The sequence below is a fragment of the Gallinula chloropus genome (genome assembly GCF_964237585.1).
Source record: "Gallinula chloropus genome assembly, chromosome: 8".
NCBI classification, from domain to species: domain Eukaryota; kingdom Metazoa; phylum Chordata; class Aves; order Gruiformes; family Rallidae; genus Gallinula; species Gallinula chloropus.
The window spans coordinates 3,749,876-3,769,668 of NC_140093.1; the positions used below are offsets into that span (position 1 = coordinate 3,749,876).

The window sequence follows — 19,793 nt, forward strand, 5'->3', positions numbered from 1 at the left end:
CGCCGAGACATACGCCCCGGCGCAGCGCTACGCAGCTGCTGGCGCAGGCGCCGCGCCCGCCCAATGGGAGCTCGGCTCGTCGCCGGCCTCGGCGGCGGTTGGCTGCCGGCGGCACCCGTCGCGAATCCGCGCGCCGCGCGGCTTCCTCCGCTCGCTGAGGGAGCTGCCATCTTGCCGTACGGAGAGGGGGTGCGGAGAGGAGGCGAGGTGCCGGGGCGGCAGAGGAGTCGGGGCCGCGGGAGGCGGCGTGGGGGAGCGTCAAGGCTCCTCTCGTCCCGCAGGACGCCGCTGGGAGCGGCTCGTAACGCGTGTGCCCGGGGAAGCTCCGACGCGCGGGCGCGACCATCGTGTTGTACGGAGCCGGTCAGAGCCCCGCCCCTCCGCTCCCGGGAGTGCAACACACACACACGCGCTCGCACGCCCGTCCCCCTGGGAGACGCCTTTGACGGCTCGGCCGCCGCGGACCGGGCGGCTCGTCGGGAGGCGGATGCCCTGCGGCGGCGAGGAGGCAAGCGAGCGGCGCCGAGAGATCTCCCCCTCCCTTCCCCACTCGCCCCACAGTATCGGCGCTGTACGGCGGCGCCTCGGTCAAAATGGCGGCGGCCGTGTGGCGGCCGCCATCTTGCTTGGCGGCGGTGCCGTACAGAAACCCCTTCCCCAGCGGCGGAGGGGCGGCCGGGGTGACCTGTTTCCGCCATCTTGCTGTACGGCTGGCGGCGGCCCGGGCCGGCGGGCGGGGGCCGGGGCGGGCCCGGCCGGCGGCGGCCAGAGATGGTGATCTGCTGCGCCGCCGTCAACTGCTCTAACCGGCAGGGGAAGGCGCACCGGGGCGCCGTCTCCTTCCACAGGTAAGGGCGGCCGCCCGGCCCGCCTCGCCTCGCCTCAGCCCCGCCGGCCCTCCCTCGCCCCCCGTCCCCGCTCCGGCCCGCCCGCCGGGCTGGGGGCGGCTGCGTGTCTCCGCGGCGCTTCCCCCGCCGCGCCTGCCCGTTCCTTCTCCGGGCCCCGAGCGGCAGCGGCCGCCCTTTGTTTCCCTCGGCCCCCGGCACCGGCTTTGGGCTCCAGGAACAGCGGGGAGACCCCCGCCCGCCCGCCCGCCCCTGCCCGCTGCCGGGCCCGGGGCTCCCCCCGAGGCCCGTTGCCGCCGCCTCGGCCTCCCCCCCACCCGGCTCTGCCCGGCCTTGGCAGGGGATGCGAGTCCCCGAGGGAAGGTCCGTGCCTCAGGCGCCTCCTTCAGCTGCTCGGGGTCTTTTCCCCGTCGCTCCGTGTTATTAAACATCCCCGGCGTGCCGTCGGCGGGGTGGGGAGTCTGGTGAGGTGCTGGTCGGGCCGGGGTGCGGCGGCCCCCTCGTCCCTGGCGGGCAGGCTGCCGCCTTCGGCCTGGGGTGGGTGGGTGAGCGGCCGGAGGCTGGCTCGGTGGCTGATGGAAAGGGAGGCGAAGCTGTGTAGCCCCTGCGCTGTTTGTGGAGGGACCAAGTATTGGGTCTCTTGGCTCAAAGTGAAATAACGAGCATAACCTGTTAAAATAGGGCTTGCCTGAGGCTTTCCTAAACCCCAGAGTACCCACCCTTCCGATTTCCAACAGGCCACTTAAGTTCTCATGGCTTTTTTTTTCTGTTTTGTTTTTGTTTTTTAGGTTCCCTCTGAAGGATTCAAAGCGCCTGATTCAGTGGCTAAAAGCCGTTCAGAGAGACAACTGGACTCCCACCAAGTACTCGTTTCTCTGCAGCGAGCACTTCACCAAAGACAGTTTTTCAAAGCGACTGGAAGACCAACACCGGCTGCTGAAGCCCACTGCTGTCCCTACCATCTTCCAGCTTGCAGAGAAAAAACACGACAACCTGGATTATGTCAGAAGCAGAAGAAAAATAGCGAGCCAGGTGCCGCTGCAGGATGGAGAAGACCCAAGGGAAGAAGCCTGTGAGGTAGTTCAGAGGACCTCATCTTCTGGCCAGGACTTCATGGTGATGCAAGGGACGGAAGAGATGGAGGAGGCAACTTTGCAGGCGGAAATCGGATCGATGTCTGAGGAGGAAGAGAACCTCCCCAGCCAGCTGGACGGCCCTCGGAGAAGGATGTTGGGTGATAATTTGGTTGCAAAGCCTGGAGCTCAGAAAAAGCCTGAGAGATCTTCTGTGGAGGACTGTCCTAAAGCCACCTGGACGGGGAGCTGGGTAGCAGACAGAAGCGGCGTGTCGGTCGACGACTTCACGCCTCCTGCCTCTGGCGCTTGCAAGTTCATCGGCTCCCTTCATTCCTACAGCTTTTCCTCTAAGCATGCCAGGGAGAGGCCGTCTTTCCCAAAGGAGCAGCTAGAAAGGAAAAGGCCAAAGAGAGACGTGGAACCGAGCTGCAGCAGCCACCTGATGGGACACGATAAGACTGTAGCAGAAGGCTCCCCTACTTCATCCCTCACCGCCACCCCGCAGAAACCTTCCCAGGGTTTGTCGGCGTCCCCAGCAGACCTCACCCCTCAACCTGCTGCTGAGGCTGTGGTGGGGCAGAAGGGGGACACGGATGCCAACCCCATGTCAATCAACGAGGTCATCATGTCGGCCTCGGGAGCTTGCAAGCTCATTGACTCCCTCCACTCGTACTGTTTCTCCTCCAGGCAGAGCAAGAGCCAGGTGTGCTGCTTGCGCGAGCAGGTGGAGAAGAAGAACGGGGAGTTGAAACTTTTGAGGCAGAAGATCAGTCGCTCTGATAGTCAAGTCAGGAAGCTGAAGGAGAAGCTCGATGAGCTGACGAGGATGGGTTTCCCTTACTTGAACAGCCTGCTATCCCAGGACTGTGGTCAGTATCCCCAGTGACGTTGTGTTGAGGCAGAACTCACTGATTCCTTAGCAATAAGAGGCTCTGTCATTTAGCGATTGTAAAGATGTGATGGGTGGAAGGTATGAGAAAGGTATAGTTTTGGGAGTAGGAGGAGGAGGAGTAGCTTGTGCTGGACCAACAGATGGAGGTGAAAGAAGTAGGTTTTTGTGCATGTGAGCTATTTCTTATATCCCAAAAGTTTGAGGTGATCCCAGGCGTGGAGTGGGAAGTTAGGTCATGGTGTGGCAGACAGCTGTCTTGAGGAATTATTTCTTTTGGTTTTATTTTCTTCCTGAATTATTTGAACTTCTTTGTGACTCAGTAGCTCCTGGTGTGATTCGCCTTCTTTCTGAGCTGGCCTGTGAATTTTTTTGGTGTGTTAATGGATGGTCACGGGCAGCAGGTAGCTGGGAAAGCTGTCACAGTCTTCTTCAGTGATGTAAAAAGAACTTCTGATCTTAGATTTCATATACAGTACTCAGGGTGTCTGAAATCTGAGTGAGGGGGTAGGTGTCAAACGTGACAATGCTGTGATGTGCAGTGAGGTTGCTTCTTGGGGCCAGGTGCCTGTGTTCAGTCTGATCATTCCCTCCCTCGGGAGGTGGAAGTCAGAAGACTGTTAATAAAATGGGAAAAGATGGAGAATGGCTTCTCCACCAGTTAAAAACCTGAATTGAGATACCTGGAAATGTTGGGGAACTTGGTGAGGGACAAGGTTGTGTAAAAGTGGTGCTGGGGAGAAGTGGCTTGGGGTCATAACCCGTCCTCTTGCACGAGAGAGGCTCTGATACATGGCTGGTAAAACGTGGGCACAGGGACTCTAGTTGCAAGATACAGTTTGGGGGAAGAGTTTAGGAGCAGCTGAGGATGCTTGATGTTTGTGTGGCTGCTGAGAGGGGGTAGGGCTGCCTTGTGAAGGACGCATGGCTTGGGGCTGTCTTCAGGAAGCAGGTGGTTAGGTGTTCCCTGGGTGGTTAGGTGTTCCTTGGGTCATTAGGTGTTCCCTCATGGTAATTCTTGCATTGCTTCTTCAGGAGAAGAAACTTCATGGCTTCTTCTGAAGCCAGGTAGTATTAGACACAGTCAGAAATGTGATGCTGGCACAGGCAGCTGGGTTCCCCAGACTGCTGCAGCATGGCCTAATTCCTTACTCGAGTGCAAGGAAAAAGCCCCAATGCTGCTTTTCCCATGTGTTTGTAATTTACTCCAAAGGATGGAAAACCCACACTTTGATTTGGAGGGGGGGGGGGGTGTCAGGAAACAAAATTGTTTCCCCCTGTGGGAAATCAGCATAGTCTTATTTGTACTTCTGGTCTCTGGTTTTGTATTGTTTTGGTGTCAAGCTAAAGAAAATCACAAAATAGAGTTTTTTAGGGTTCTGTGATTGTCTTTCACACACATACATGTACATATATGTGAAAATCAGGTGTGTAGCTGTGTTGGAATGCCTTCAATGAGGTACTGGTTACAAAAAGAGTGTCCTGAAGGAGATGGTTCCTTTTTAGGAAGCACTCTGGGATTTCTTATCTTCCCTGACACGGATGTTGTTATGTATGGTTAGGGATATGGTTTAGCATAGGACGGGAACGGTTGGACTTGATGATCTTAAAGGCCTTTTCCAACCTTCTGGTTCTGTGATACCTTTAAAAATGTGAGAATGACCTTTCTTTATATTTTATATATAGAACATCTTAACAACATAAGAACTGCATGTTCTGTTTTCTCAGGGAAAATGTCAGCGTTTGACATGAATTGCCCAAGTCATTACCTGTTCTCTGGTTTCTTATCAGCAATGCTGAAGATCAGGGGGTGAAAATTAACCACTTTGGCAGTTGGACCTTGGTGCCCTGGGGAGTTCTCAGGGAGCCCTTTGGTCGGTGCCTTTTTTCAAAGGGTTTGTTGGTGGCTGGTTGGCTTTTTTCTTTTTAAGCTTAATTTTGGTGCTGTTCTGCCTTGCGTTGCCTTTTGTGGACTCCTAGGTTACAGCAGTCAAAATACACGAGTGAGTGGAGCTGACTGCTGCTGGGCAGAGCCTGGTTTATGCCTAGATGCTGATTTTCCTGAGATACAAAGCTGAATCAAAGCAAGACATTTTGGTATTCATAAGAATACAGCCAGGCGACATATTAGGTTAATAATAATTATAGTCTTTGTGAGTAGCTACTTTGCAGTTGTCCCAGAACACCGTCTGTCTGGCTGGGGTGATGTTAATAGCTGTGAACCTGAGCCTGCAGGTTTCTTTCTCATGTGAAGGCAGCGCTTTGGGGACGGGCAGTGTAAGTCATGTAACTGCCTGGACTGACTACGCAGGTTGTTACATGTCTGCACCCCTGCTCGGCGCCCTGTGGGACCTGGCTTTGCTGCTGCCACAAAATCCTGAGCAGAAGAACGAGCTTTAGGCAGATCTTTGTTCTCATACTGGTCCTCAGCTGGCCTTCTCCTCAAATTTCCACTGCCAGTACCCAAAGTCCAGGCAGCTGGAAGGAGCAGGTTCCTGCAGAGCTGCTGTGCGCAGTCCCTGCGGCCACGCGTGAGGGTTGGTGACACGGGCAGGGCCAGTTTGGCTCATGGTGTGCACCAACTGTGACCTTTTCCATCTCACTTTGCATTTGGTTCCTTGTTTGGGAGGAAGTTGTTTCCTTCGGTTTCATGGGCCACCTCTGAGGTCAGCAGCATGGCAGGCTGGATGAGGTCAGATACATCTTGGGGATACACAGGGAGAAACTGGAGCAAATATGGTCCTGGGGAAGGGGAGACTGTGAGAAGAGTGCTGTTCCCTGAGACACGAGTACTGTCTGACCAGTGGCTTAGTGGTTATGGTGGTGTAGGGATCATGGGACTTGATGATCTTGAAGCTCTTTTCCAGCCTTGTGATCTTGTTGTGCCTGAAGGTTTCTCAGCTCTGCTGTGTCACGCTCCCCCGGTGCCAGTGCCTGCAGGAGATCCGAGGTGCTCCTTGCACAACATCACCTCCTCCTAATGTGCCCAAGGTCGATCCTGTGGTAAAACTACAACTCCCAGCAGGCACTGGGATCACTTACCTAATCATGAGATCACTTCCCTTATAGCCATCTTCTCAACCCTGCGCAAAACACTTGCTGGTGAGCAAAGGTGGTTAGAGAGCTAGAGCGAGCAGTGGCACAGTAGCTCTGCAGACTATGGCTGGCAGTGGAGCAAACACAGGTAGGATTCAGTGGGGTGGAAGCAGCTGTGCTTCTTGGAGAGGTAAAGCTGTTGGAGCAGACGTGGAGCCTCTTCCACGCTGCACGGCTGCTGCCATGAAGGTCATGTTAAAGGCAGCAGAGTTTGCAGAGTGAGGCCATGTGATAAATGGTTCAGACTTGGGTAGGAATCTGTAGGAAATCGTATTTCCTTCCAGCTTAGATTAGTCTTGAAATATTTGTACAGAACCAGCGTGGGAGTGGGGGTGTATGATGCTTTTTACATGCAAATGAGGCACAGTTGGTAAACTTTGGGGGTGTTAGCAGGACTGGAACATGAAATGTCTGGGTTTGTGCCGAGATGGGAGTCCTGATGCCTGGTCCATGGGGCCTGAGGGCATGGCAAAAGGTTTTGATTTCTGATGCAGAGAACAACCAGCAAAGTCATGTTCCTTGGTGGCAGCTAGAAGAGAAGTGGGGGGCTGTACAGGGGTGTGCTTTCTTCTATCAGAGCAGGACTTGGACAGCAACAGGTCTTTGTCCAATTTAGCTCAAAAATGAAATGCTTCTAATGGATCAGAGAGATGTGCTGTCAGAAAAATTACCTCTTATCAGGGCAGGTGCTGCCGACCTGGAAGCTGCGTGTTATCTTGGAGCAAAGGGTTTGGAAGGAAAATGCCTTGATTGTGAGGTGGCAGCTGCTGCTTGGGAGTTCTTTTTTTTTCCTTGGTCTCTTTTGTTCATGCCTGGGATGGGATGGGAGTGGCCGGGGTAGAAGGTGGTCAACAGAGCAAGCGGATGTACAGAGACTGTAAAGTAAGTGAGATAAGGAGTAAGGGTGTGAGTGCAAAGGTGAAGAGCAGAGCTGAATCTCTGGCGGGTTGTATCGTGGGAGGTGAGAGATGACTTCACAGCACCGATGGCTGGAGCACGTGCTGCCCTGTGGTAACTGCATGGGAGGCACCAACCGGGCACGCACCGAGTCTGGGACTGGGTTCATCAGGGCTCTTTCACCTCCCCCTTGGACAGAAAGGCAGCTGGGATGGGGAAACAAGGCTTTCTGCTTTGCTGTTGCTTGGTTTTTTCCCAGGTCTTGTTTTTCCTAGGCCTTGTTTTCCCTGTTAGCCTGTCTGTCTCATGGATTAAGCGTTTAATTCTGCAGCAGGTTGGCAGTGACTCATAACAAAAAGCCAGATTGAATGAAAATGCTAAGGAAAGCTTGAGAGAGACTAAAAGATACTGAGGTAAGCTCAGGCAGGGTGTTCGACTGTCTCATAGCAGTGTGTAATTTTAATGCTGTTTTCTCAGTGCTTTATAGCTCAGAACTCTTGACAGTGACTGCAGCCCGGTGGCATGTACCACAGAGGGTAGTACTGGTGAGGCTGCACCTCAAGTGCTGGGTCCAGTTCTGGGCTCCTCACCATAAGAAAGACATCAAGGGCCTGGAGTGAGTCCAGAGAAGGGCAGCCAGGCTGGGGAAGGGGCTGGAGGGCAAATCCCATGAGGAGCAGCTGAGGGAGCTGGGGGTGTTGAGCCTGGAGAAGAGGAGGCTGAGGGGAGACCTTCTCCCCACCTCCACTGCCCTGCCAGGAGGGTGCAGAGAGGTGGGTGATGGTCTCTTCAGCCAGGGGACAGGAGATGGGACAAGGGGCAATGGGCTCAAGCTGTGCCAGGGCAGGGTCAGAGCAGATGGGAGGGAAAAGGTCTTCCCTGCAAGAGTTGTCAGGGCCTGGCACAGGCTGCCCAGGGAGGGGGCTGAGTCCCCACCCCTGGGTGTGTTTAACAGGGGGGAGATGAGGTGCTCAGGGATCTGGGTCAGCACAGGACAGGGACGGTTGGACTCGATAATCTTAAAGGGCTTTTCCAGCCCAGTGATTCTGTGAACAGAGGTGATAACGTATTGGTGCTCAGTCCTGAAGTTAATTACTGAGACAGGGACTGTAAGATGAAAATTGATGGATATAAGCACATTCCCAGCTCTTGGAGCAGAGGTGGAGCTGAGGTATGTCAGTGCTGGGAACGCTTTACTGGTTTACTGGAGGGAGCATCAGCCAAGTGCACAAAGGGGTGCAATGCTCAGAGGACAGAAGGATACAAACCCACCTTCTGTACTTAAATATGAAAAAAATATGCTGATTAAGGCTGCTCCTTAATCACCAGAACCTTGGTCCTGTTGGTTTAAATCCCATAAGCCACTCAGCTGAAGAAGGCACTGCAGGAGGTTGCCCAGCTGTTGCTGTAGACCCCACACTTTGAGAAGGTGCTGTGTGAGTTGGTTTGGTTTTTGTTTGGGATTTTGGGGGGTCAGGGGTGGTTTTCCTGTTGGTTTTGGTTTTCTTGCTTGAGTTTCCTGTAGCAAGTATTCCCCAGCTTAGGGGAAGCAGGCTAGCTGCCTTGGTAGCAGCCAGCTGGCAGCTGATAAAGCCACAAAGGAATTTGTGCCCACTTGAGAGTCAGGCTGGCTGAAGCCTTCGTAGACCTGGCCCCAGGGGGTTGTCCAGCCACTTTGTCTGGTTTGTCTCATGGTGGGGAGAACCTGCTGTGTCACAAAGCCTGGGCAGCTCCTTCCAGTCTGACTTTGCTACGGTGTGGGGGGGAATTTGACTCCTAAACTCTCCATGAATGGGAAGGATGTGGAGGGATGAGGTGGGGTCAGCTGGTGAAACGGGGCTCACTCATGTGCCTGGGACTTGGGCACAGCTGATAGGCTTCCTGAAGATAAGAGGGACATCTAGGTGGCCAGGTTGCTTACATGCCTGTGGGTTTTGGCTCCCAAGCTGCTGCTGCTGGCAAGCGTTGTGGCTGACTTGAGTTTGATTCTGTAGAAGAGCAGAGGTCTTAAAGATGCTAGGACACTAATGGCTTCAGGAAGGTGTATCATCAGGTAGGGGAAAGCAATGCCAAGAGTGTCCTTGTCAAGAAAGAGGCTGCACTTTGAGCTTCACTGGTGTCAGGTAGAAGGGAAGCTCTGCGTGTGGATGCAAGGGAACCAGTGTTTAGAGGACGAGCCTGAAGCATTAAGCATGTGGAAGGGTGGCCACTGCCTTGCACTGCAGATTCTGAGATGGGGTTAGTATTCTTGATAGCTTACACACTTTGTAAGCTATGGTAGCAGGTTGGTTGTAAAAGCACCATGAATGCAGATGTTTAAAAAGGGAAGTAGACACACGCTCCTCTTTCAGGGAAATGCCTCTTGCCAGCGATGCATCTAGAGAGCTGTTGTTTGAAACACAGCAAAGATACCTTCCTCTTTAACCTCTCTTTTTTCTGTTGCTATGTAGTCTTGCATTTACTCACCCCAAACGTGACATAAGAGGCAAATTTCCTTTAAAACCCCCTTTTCTTTCTGAAGGACCCAGTCATCCTCTCCAGTCTGTGTCCCCACTCTTGTTTGCATGCTCTTTCCGTTCAGCCCTCTGCCACAGAAGGCTGCCAGGGAGGGGACAGGACGTAGTCAGAGACCAGCACTGGAGGTGAGAAGCTGTGCTGAAAGGGTGTGTTAGCTCTTCTGTGCTTCACCCAGACTCTGGTCCTTATTCCCACCAGCTGTCAGCTTTCCAAGCCATATCAAACCTAAAACTCTCCTGCTGGCTTCGCTGCCATCAGCAGCCTGGCAGAGTAACCACAGTGCCTGGCCCTGGTGTTTGCCCTGGTGCCACAGATGTCAGGGTGTGCACTTACATGCTCCCTCTTCAGCTGGCTACAAGTCCAGCTCCACAACAAGGCAGTGGGGTCAAGCTGGAGGTGCTGGAAACGATCCTTTGGCTTCTCTTGGTTTATAACGAGTCTAAAGCCTGGAAAAGGTGAAAGCTGTTCCTCTCACCTGTCATTTCAGTGCTTTTCCCTGCAAGGTTGGTAAGCAAACTAAAATGAAGTGCTTTATTTCTGAGCTGGCTGGTGACAGCATCCTGCTTGCAGGCTTTGTTGCCACCTTCTGACCCAGGAGAGGGCAGCAGCAGCCCAGTCTTCTAGGCGTTCCAAACCTTTGCTCTTCCCTTCTGCCGTGGGAGTTTGAGCCTGCAGAGAGCTTGGGAAGAAATGCCGTGTATGCAGCAGGAAATGCAAGGCACTTGGATGGGGTGGTGATACGCTCCTTGCAAAGCTGCCTGCTCTCTGTGTGAGAGGAAACAGGGTCCTAAGGAGCACTCCAGAAGGGTGAGGTTTCTTGTAGCAGTAACTGTGGATGTTCGTTATAACTCGCTGCTGTGTTGAGGTCTTTGCTGCACCAGGAAATACTGTGCTGTCTCTGGGCTTGCTCAGAGTACAGCTGGAAGGTAAGTACAGTGAGATGCTGCCTGGAACACTGACATTGCTGTCTGTGCTCCTTGGTAAGCTGCTGGTGACTGCACAGGCTGGCAGGACAGCCTCTGCAAAGGCCTGCTCCAATCCCATACGCTGCTACCACCCGTTTCATGGTGAGCTGCCCCTGTTCTCTCATGGTGTGTGGTGGTTTGGCCCTGGCTGGAGGCCAGCTGCTCCCCAGAGACACTGGACAGGGGAGAAAATACATATTGAGAGGCTCAGGAGTTCAGTCAGTTCATCACAGGCTGACCCTGCCACTCCTTCCTCCTCAGGGGAGGACTCCTCACACTCCTCCCCTGCTCCAGCGTGGGGTCCCTCCCATGGCAGACAGTCCTCCATGGACTTCTCCAATGTGAGTCCTTCCCACAGGGCTTCAGCTCCTCACCAGCTGCCCCAGCGTGGGTCCTTCCATGGGGTGCAGACCTTTAGGCCCAGACTGCTCCAGCCTGGTCACAAGACCCCCACCAAACCTGCTCTGGCGTGGGCCTGTCTCTCCACAGGCTGCAGGTCCTGCCAGGAGCTTGCTCCAGCGTGGGCTTCCCACCAGGTCACAGTGTCCTTCAGGTCTCTCACCTGCTCCAGTGTGGGACCCTCTATGGGCTGAGGGGAATCTCTGCTCCATCCTCCTCCTCCCTGGGCTGCAGGGCACAGTCTGCCTCACCAGGCTCTCTCTGGGGGCTGAGGGGAGTCTCTGCTCCTGTGCCTGGGGCACCTCCTGCCCCTCCTTCTGCCCTGCCCGGGGGCTGCAGAGTCTCTCACATCTCCTCACCCCCCACTGCCAGGTTCCTCCCTCCATAACTCTGCTCCCCAGAGGTGCTGCTGCCGTCACTGATGGGCCCGGCCTGGAGCTGCTGGTGTTGGCTCTGTGGGGCTTGGGGGAAGCTGCTGGCAGAAGTCATCCCTGCAGCCCCCCCACCAGACCTTACCATGCAATCCTAAAACAAAAATACTCCCGGGCAAAGAAGAGATGAAGCAAATTTTTAGGTTGTAATCTCTCCCTGCAGCTGAGTCCATGCCTTTTACACCAAGCAGACTTGTGTTGTCCAGCTGGATAATACAGCTGGGATGTATGAGAGGCTTGTTCTTGTATTGAGTGATGTCACTAGGTGTGGAAAACAGCCCCCTTCACCTCCCACCTTGCCAGTATGAGTCATCCTCACGTGAGTGGGAGGAGGATGTGCTTTAGGTGTACCTCAGCCATACTTGTCTGTGTAACCCAGCCAACCCAGAGTATGGGCACCTCATTTCTGTCAGCATTGGTCTTTCCTGAGATCACTTGGGTGCTGTATCATAGAATCACAGGATGTGTTATGTTGGGAGGGACCTTCAGAACCCATCTAGTCCCACCCTGCAGTGAGCAGGGACATCTTCACTGGAGCAGGGTGCTCAGAGCCCCATCCGCCTTGACCTTGAATGCCTCTGGGGATGGGGCCTCCACCACCTCTCTGGGCACCCTGTGCCTGTGATCTACCACCTTCCTACTGAAGAATTTTTTCCCTAATATCCAACCTAAATCTCCCCTTTTCCAGTTTAAAACCATCACCCCTTCTCCTGCTGCTCCATCACCACTTTCCCTGCTTCCACCCCAGGAGTGGATTTGCTGTGCTTCAGGTGCCCTCAAGTTGCCCATCTCCATTTCTGTGGTGGTTTTTTTCAGGTCACACCCTCTGAAATCACAGCACAATGCAAACCCATTGTTTATCAAAGCTCTTCTAAATTGATTTGTTAATTTGTGAATCAGGCCTTTGCTGCCTCATGATAAATGCAGTGTCAAGGGGAAGAAGCTTCCTCTCCCATGGACACTTCACCTTGCAGGCACCCTGGTCTTTCGAAAACGTTTCCCTCAGCCTTAGTCCAGAGCCTAAGCAGAAGAACCTCTGCATGACCCCTGTGTAAGTGCAGGTGGTTGTTACCCTCTTCCAGAAGTAATTACAGCTTTGATCTTGCATATATGTTCAGCCTGATTTTCCTTTTCCTCTGGAGTGAGGACTCGTTTCCATGGTCTGGGAAGCCAACGGGAACGGTACGTGCTCCGTGCTTGAGGAAAATCAAGCCAGGGCATTAGAGATTTGATTATAATTCAGTGGTAATTCTTTGTGTTGAGGTTTCAGTCTTCTCCCTCGTGTGTAGATGGGAGGGGACACTCTCTTCTGATCAAACTAGAGGGGAGTTGGACAGCTTGGAAGTGTGCTGTGTGCAAGGCCAAGCACAGGTTTGAAAATGGACCTACTTCCCATGGCTGTTTGTTGTTCCCCTCTCCCCTTGCAGCTGATGCTACTCTGGAGAAAAGCACTGCTGCTGCCCTGGACCATTTCTGAGGGGCTTTGTGTTCACCCCCACCCAGCTGGAGGCAGTTCACAGCAAGCTGTGGAGCACAGATCCCTGAATTTCCTTTCTTCCTCTGCAGAGACTCCCCAGCTGAATCCTGTGATGGAGCCCCTGTCCTGGATGCTGGGCACCTGGCTCTCAGACCCACCTGGAGACGGCACCTTCCCTACCATGAAGCCCTTCCAGTACCTAGAAGAAGTGCACATCTCTCACGTGGGGCAGCCCATGCTCAACTTCTCGTAAGTCCTGGGGTTTGTCTGTGGGCAGCAGCTTTTGGATGGAGCTGGTGTGGCTCCAGTTAGATCTGTTGGTTGTGTTTCTTTCCCATGGTCAAAGTAAGCAAGTTTTCACCTACAGGGTGAGATGCTGTAATGATGGGTGGCTGCATGGGCTGACTCCTGTTTTCCTTTAAAACTTGTGATTAATTGGTGTGGTCCTGCAGCATCCCTGGGCTGTGATCTCTGAGGGAGCACAGTGTGCTTCTGTGGAGCTGTGTAACAGCAAGGTCGTGGGTGTGAGCTCGTGCTGAAGCACTTGTGCACAGCATGAGGGCTGTGGCCATGGAGCACTGCACAGCCCCTGCCAGTGTCTCACACTGAGAAGTAACTCAGGGTGCTGCAAATGTGACAACTTCAACAGCAAGAAAAACTTGGGGTACCAAGAATGGCCCCAGAATCGCTGCTGTTTGTGCAGATTCCACACCTGCCCTTGAAAGACCAGTGATGCTTCTGCTCTAATGTGATGTGTGCTGGGTGCAGGTGTTAGCCAAAAGGTGTACTGCCCTCCTAGCTAGAAAAGCCCTCCCCCTTCCTCTGGTGGTAGCTCTCTAATCAGTCTTCAGGTAAGAGTGTTCCAGCTGCTGTCATCCTGTGTTGTGAAGCTCCCTCTTATGGATATAGTCAGTGAAGGAGCTGTGGCATGGCTGCCAAGTTTGTCCATTGTAAGCAGCAGTCCTCAGCCTTCACTGCTGTGAAGATCCAAGAAAAACTGGTGTTTAACAAACTATACAGGATAGGGGGCAGATAGCTTGACTGCAAGTGGTTGTTCTAGGGGAGATCAAAAAGAAATCTGGAGGATTAGCTAACTGTCCAGTGCTGCTCCAGTACTGGTTTGGGAGAGGTGAGTTGCACAGCTCACTGCACTGAAGACCAGAGAGAAGAATAATTCCAGGATGCCAGCACTGTGTGGAAGATGCCCTGTGTGCCTGGTGTGTGCTTTGTTGTGACACAGCTACTAGCTCAGCATGTGACATTTCTAGTCCAGCTTCCAAAAGAAACAAAGCTCTGCCTGTCATGCACTGTCTACCTCTCCAACTTTTGAACAGTTGCTGATTTGAGTTGCCTTTTTTTGGCTCTGGGAAGCATCAGGAAAATGAGCTCATGCTTGGGGGAGAGACCCTGTGCCTCCCTGGCTCCTGGAGCAGTGCCACTTGACTGTTACAAGATGGTCCATATGTCTCTTGAATACTTCAGGTGCAGAAAGAAGCCTGGTTTAAGTCTTTTCCTCCTTTGATTTCAGATAATCTCACTACAGGGCATGACTACACAGGGTACCTGGCTTCTCTAGCTGCAGAGCACAGAGGATGAGATGTAGGATGGTCCTTAGCAGGGATGCAGCCCTGCACCACACATAGAAGTCATTCCTGGTTCTTCCTGTAACCAAATGGCTGAAAGGAGCCATCTTTTATATAAACACAAAGCCAGACAGGAGGAGCAAGCTGTCTGTTGGTACCCAGAGGATGCTGTGGAGCCAGAAGCAGCTGCAAGGCACCCCCACTCCTCCCTGACTGCATGCCTTAGCTGTGCTCCCCCTTCCTCACATCCAGTTCTTTGAAGCCCATGGGTGTCTTGTGCCTCGTGCTGTCCCTCATGCTGCTGGTCTTCTAGGAGATGTTGACTCTGGTTATGTGTTGCTTCACTTGGCTTTAGTCTTCTCAGCTCTTGGTGCTTCTTTAGGGTGGATCTGCTCCACTTGCCACGTGGCAGTGCCTGCACAGGCCCCTGGGTTCCCTCCTTCAGCTTCACTCCATCCCCCTTGTCCTGCCAGTCTCTGCCCTTTGAACAAGCTGATTCCCCTCCTGTTTCTCTGCTCCCTTCAGGGACTGGAAGGCTGCAGTGAGGTCCCCCCACAGCCTTCTCTTCTCCAGGCTGACCCAGCCCAGCTCCCTCAGCCTCTCTCCATAGGGGAGCTGCTCCAGCCCTCTGAGCATCTCTGTGGCTCCTCTGACCCCTCTCCAACAGTTCTACGTCATCCTTGTCTTTGGGGCCCCTAATGTAATATGTGAACATGAATCATATATGTAATATATGGGTGACCAAACATACAGCTCTGTGCAAGATGAAGAATAAGTAAGAGTCTGAGCTGAATAGTCTTTTTCTTTTAAAAGTGGTGGTGGGAGAAAGAAGTCTGTTCTATTACTGCCTGTGGCAAGTAGAATGCAAGAAAACCCCAACTCCCCAGGTTTAAAAGCTAAGTAAAGCTGATATCATAGTTCCTGGTATTTATTTGAGAAGAGGAAGTATCTGAGACAGACTGTAGCATCTGTGAAATGTCTGACTTCCTCAGGGAGCTTCTGAGCTAGCTCTTAGAGGGACTCAGGAGCTGTGAAAAATCCCAGGCTTGAAGGTAAAATAACTCCAGCTCTGAGAGACAGCCGTGCCTGTGAGGTACCTGTGCTACAGCTTCACATCTCCCAGTGTGATGTGGTCAGTCTTTGGACTCTTCAAACAGTGCTGCAGGCAGCCATGTGGTTCAGTACAATGCCAGCCAACAGCAGCTCTTGTGTTCTGGTGTGTGCCTCAGGTTCAACGCCTTCCACCCGGACACCAGGAAGCCCATGCACCGAGAATGTGGATTCATCCGCCTCAAGCCCGACACTAACAAGGTGGCCTTCATCAGCGCCCAGAACACAGGTATGGCCCCATACCCACACTGGGGACCAGCAGCAGCAGCACTTGCCCTGCTGTGCCACTTCCATCTCTTCTCCAGAAAACTATTGCACCTCTCCTGGTTCGTTTAGTTGATTTTCACTGTGGGTTCAGCAACGTGGAGCAGCATCACTGCAGAGAGCATCACTGCAGAGAGCATCACTGCTCTTCAGTGCTGAACCCACAGTGAAAATTAATTAATAAATGAGCTTATGTGAAAAGTGCTGAGTTTGTGGGACTGGCTGTGTGGCTTTGCCCAGGCAGTGTGACTTTCTGAGCCAGGACAAGGCTGTGAGTTGAACACCACTCATGCGGTCAGGCCCCACCTGGAGTGTTGTGTCCAGTTCTGGGCTCCCTGGGATAAAACAGACAGGGATCTCCTGGAGAGAGTCCAGAGGAGGCTACAGAGATGAGGAAGGGCCTGGAGCATCTCCCCTGTGAGGAAAGGCTGAGTGAGCTGGGGCTGTTCAGCCTGGAGAGAAGATGACTAAGGGGGCACCTTATTAATGTTTATCAACATCTTAAGTATGGGATGCAGGGGGAAATGGGCAGCCCCTTCTCAGTGTCTGTGGGAACAGGACAAGGGGCAATGGCTGCAAGTTGGAGCACAGGAAGTTCCACAGCAACATGGGGAATGTACCCATGGGCCAGTGTCCAGACGGGGCTGGGATCTCTCCAGAGAAGGAGACTCCACACCCCCTGGGCAGCCTGTCCCAGGGCTCCCTCACCCTCACTGGGTACAAGTTCTTCCCCATGTTGGTGCAGAACTTCCTATGCTCCAACTTGCAGCCATTGCCCCTTGTCCTGTCTCCACAGAATCCCCTTTGTCAGCTCCTAAACTAGAATAATCTCCCACTGTCTGGATGTAGTGCCTCTGTACTTGGTACACACCTTATGGGGAGGGAATAGGACAGAAAACCACATCTAAAAAGTGTTAAAACCCAGTTGATGCTTAAATTTGCACCTAAAATCCCAGAGCAGGTGCTGAAGGGAAAGCTGCCAGTTGCAAGGCAATGCTCATCCCACACAGCATGAGTAAGTCTGGCTAGATTTTGCTAGGCAGCACTGCATGGATTTGCTATGTGCTAGATCAAACCCAGCTGTTCTTCAGGGGGAGTGGGGCTGTTACATGTCCTGATAACTGTGACGTTGTTCAGTGACCTCTGCAGCCTGAGCATATGTATGACTTTGCTTCTCACTAGGTCTGGTGGAGGTGGAGGAAGGGGAGGTGAATGGACAAGAGCTGTCTATAGCTTCTCACTCCATAGCCAGGATCTCCTTTGCCAAGAAGCCCCACGTCGAGCAGGTGAGCGATGCACATGGGATTGGTGGCCCTGGGAGGGGGCTGCTGGAGAGGGCAGGTTAGTTAGCACACTTTAATCACAGACTGCAATCAGGAGTTCTTGGAAATGTGGCATCCTGGCTTATCCTTTCCATAACAGCTTTCAGAAGACAAGTAGTGTGTTACAGGACCCGGAGGGATCGTTAAGGTAAGAACTGATGTGCTGAATCAGGCCAGCCAATTCAGAATCCTGTCTCCAGCAGCAGCCAGTAGCAGGCCCTTAGGGGAGAGACTAGAAAGTCTTTTCTAAATACCCTTGTACAGCAGTGGTGTTACTTCTTCATGCTGGTCTCCTCAATTACAGCATGAGGGTGCACACACATGGTGTGTCCAGCATTGGGCTGCATCGGGGTATTTTAGGAACTCCTGCCTTTCACTGGAGCTCTGCCTTGCCTTTGCAGATCCAGGTTGCTTTTTGGGGCATTGGCAAGTCACTATGGGCTCTTCCCATCTGTGGTGGCTTGGGCAGGCTGGTCCTGGCTGCCAGCTCCTTGGGTTTTGATTTTATTCTTTCTTGGTGTAGCAGCAGTTTGCTGGTGTAGCTGGATGGAGTACAGCCATGGACAGGTCACTGCTGAAGTTAGGGTGGTGTACTGAGGCCACTGCTGTCACAGTCCTAGCTGTCCCATCTGAAGCTGTCTTGGTTGACCAGCAGCTGAGAGAGACAGCAGCATTGAACAGGCTCTCACAAAGACCAGATGCTGGCATGTTCTTGCCTCTGTTTTGCTTTCTCTGATAACATGTGAGCTGAGGGACTGACTGCAATGTTTGAGGGGTGACAAGTGAGGTGTGGCTGTCAGGAGAGAAAAGACACTGCTTTGATTTGCACTGTCTTATTTGGGGCTTTAAGGTTTAATTTTGCAACTTGATTTTTCTGCTCTCTAAAACCAGCCCATAGATAACTGAGAGCATGAGTGTGCCTAGATGCAGCCAGTGCTGTGACTGTGCTCCCTGGTGCCAGAAGCTGTATGTGCCTACACAAACAGTGTCCTAACACCCCTGCTTTCAGATGTGTGTTGGATTTCTCCTTTCCCAGGAGCAGCTGTGTTGCCTCCTTTCTGCAGCAGGAGAAAGGAAGGTGTTCAGTGAGTATGGCCAGGGCAGCAGAGCTCTTAATTACAGACATTTAAATCAAATGGGCTGTCCTCTCAGAGTCACTGCCCAAAATGTGAGCAGGCAGGAAGAGAGAGGGAAAGCAGCAGAAAGCCAGCACATGTCACTGCTCTGAGAGCTCCATGTCTAGCTTTGGCTGAAGGTAGAAGATGAAACCTCCTGAGCTGAAGGTCCATTTCCACCTGGCACATGAGGGCAGTTCCAGCCCAGGTACTGTTAAAAGGGTAGAGAATGGCAGGACAAGGGGGATGGATTAAAGCTAAAGGAAGGAAGGTTTAAATTGGATATTAGGGGGAAGTTTTTTCCAGAGAGAGTGGTGAGGGCCTGGAACAGGCTGCCCAGAGAGGGGGTGGGTGCCCCATCCCTGGGGGTGTTCAAGGCCAGGTTGGATGGGGCCCTGGACAACCTTGTGTAGCTCCAGGCCTGGAGGTTGGTGTCCCTGCCTGTGGCAGGGGGGTTGGAGCTCTGTGATCCTTGGGGTCCCTCCCAACCCAGACCATTCTGTGGTTCTATGAATTATTCTGCAGCACCCAAGAGCAGCCCCACAGCCTGTGCTGAATGCTTTGGGTGCTCAGCTGCTCCCTCCTCTGGTATGGAAGCTGCTGAAGCCTGGGTTCAGGCATCTGCTGCATGGGTCCTAAGTGCTCCAGCTCCACAGGGCAACTTCAGATTGCCTCTCTGGAGGTTTGGTGGGGCACAGACAGACTCACAGCCTGTCTGGGTGGAGGGATGGGGATGATGTTGCCTGTGGAGCCCTCTTGCTGGATGCAGCACTTCCCCTCCTGTCCCAGGGCTGAGCCTGGCTGCAGGCTCCCATCTCCCCACACTCCTGTGCAGTGCCTTTCTCTGGCACAGCGTGGGGACCTGCAGAGAGCCCCAGTGGTTCTGGAGGCTGCCTGGGGGTGTCTGGCACAGCACATCTCCCAGAGCCACCAGCCACCTCTGCTGGTGGAGGGATGTCAGCCTGTCCCTGCTGAGGCCCTGTCAGCAGCACTGCCAGGACACTGCCTGGCTCTGGGGGTAATAGTTTGGAGCTGGAGCCTTCTTTAGGGGAGAAAGCTTCTCACTTCCTCACGTGGCAGTAGTGAGCAGATCTCCATGAGTGGTGTGTTGGCAGCAGACACAAGGATGGCAAAGGGAGGGTAGAAAGCCCAGGGCAGGGATTTTGCCTGTGGATGCTGTGCACTTCATTTTGTTATGTATTTTTCTTCCCCCTTTTTTAGATTACCAGAAAATTCAGGCTCAATTCCGATGGGAAACTCGAACAAACTGTCTCAATGGCAACCACTACGCAGCCCATGACACAGCACCTCCACATTACCTACAAGAAGGTGACACCCTGACACAGGGAGGGCTGGGTCTCCCCACCCAGGGCAAGGAGCTGGGTGTTGTGTGCTGAGAGCTGCAGCAGCTTGGGAGCCACAGCACAGCAGGGCCCGGAGCCTGCGCTCGCCCCCAGGGCCGTGGAGCTGCGTGTCCTGTTGAGAATGTTACTCAGATGTTTCTGTAATGGTATATTAAAAAAAAAAAATAAAAAGCTTTTATTTTTATGGCTGTGTCTTTGGGTGTGATTGTGGAGTGGGCAGAGCATCCCTCTCTGCTGTTTGGGGATGTTTGCCCGGTGTGCTGTTACATGCGGGGGCAGAGGCGTGTGATGTGTTCCATGTCTGCACAGAGGTGGGTGCTGGTGGTGGCTGTGCTGGTTTAGGCCTGGCTGGAGGCCAGATGCCCACCACAGTCGGTCCATCACTCCCCTTCTCAGTTGGACAGGGGAGAAAATACGTATTGAGAGGCTCAGGAGTGGAGACA

The 19,793-nt window shown here is 53.3% G+C and overlaps 1 protein-coding gene across 5 annotated transcripts; it reads left to right on the forward strand.

Annotated features, from left to right (window-relative positions):
* The first annotated feature begins 726 nt into the window (after positions 1-726).
* THAP4 (THAP domain containing 4) lies at positions 727-19,534 on the forward strand. Of its 5 annotated transcripts, XM_084267108.1 has the most exons (7): positions 727-848; positions 1,634-2,790; positions 12,682-12,841; positions 15,405-15,514; positions 16,732-16,835; positions 16,972-17,019; positions 19,208-19,324. In XM_084267108.1, the coding sequence occupies exons 1-6, from the start codon at positions 772-774 to the stop codon at positions 16,987-16,989; spliced, it is 1,626 nt and encodes a 541-aa protein (XP_084123234.1). In that variant the 5' UTR covers positions 727-771; the 3' UTR covers positions 16,990-17,019; positions 19,208-19,324. The 5 variants fall into 5 exon arrangements, with proteins under 5 accessions (XP_084123234.1, XP_084123232.1, XP_084123235.1 ...); XM_084267106.1 differs by lacking the exon at positions 16,972-17,019 and having other exon boundaries at positions 19,208-19,534; XM_084267109.1 differs by lacking the exon at positions 15,405-15,514.
* Positions 19,535-19,793: the final 259 nt, after the last annotated feature.

Bases quoted from the DNA above. Each gene is read 5' to 3' on its own strand.
- THAP4 (XM_084267106.1), top strand. From the start codon at position 772: ATGGTGATCTGCTGCGCCGCCGTCAACTGCTCTAACCGGCAGGGGAAG. The intron at 2,791-12,681 runs GTCAGTATCCCC...CTTCCTCTGCAG, and splicing joins CCTGCTATCCCAGGACTGTG to AGACTCCCCAGCTGAATCCT. The intron at 12,842-15,404 runs GTAAGTCCTGGG...TGTGTGCCTCAG, and splicing joins CAGCCCATGCTCAACTTCTC to GTTCAACGCCTTCCACCCGG.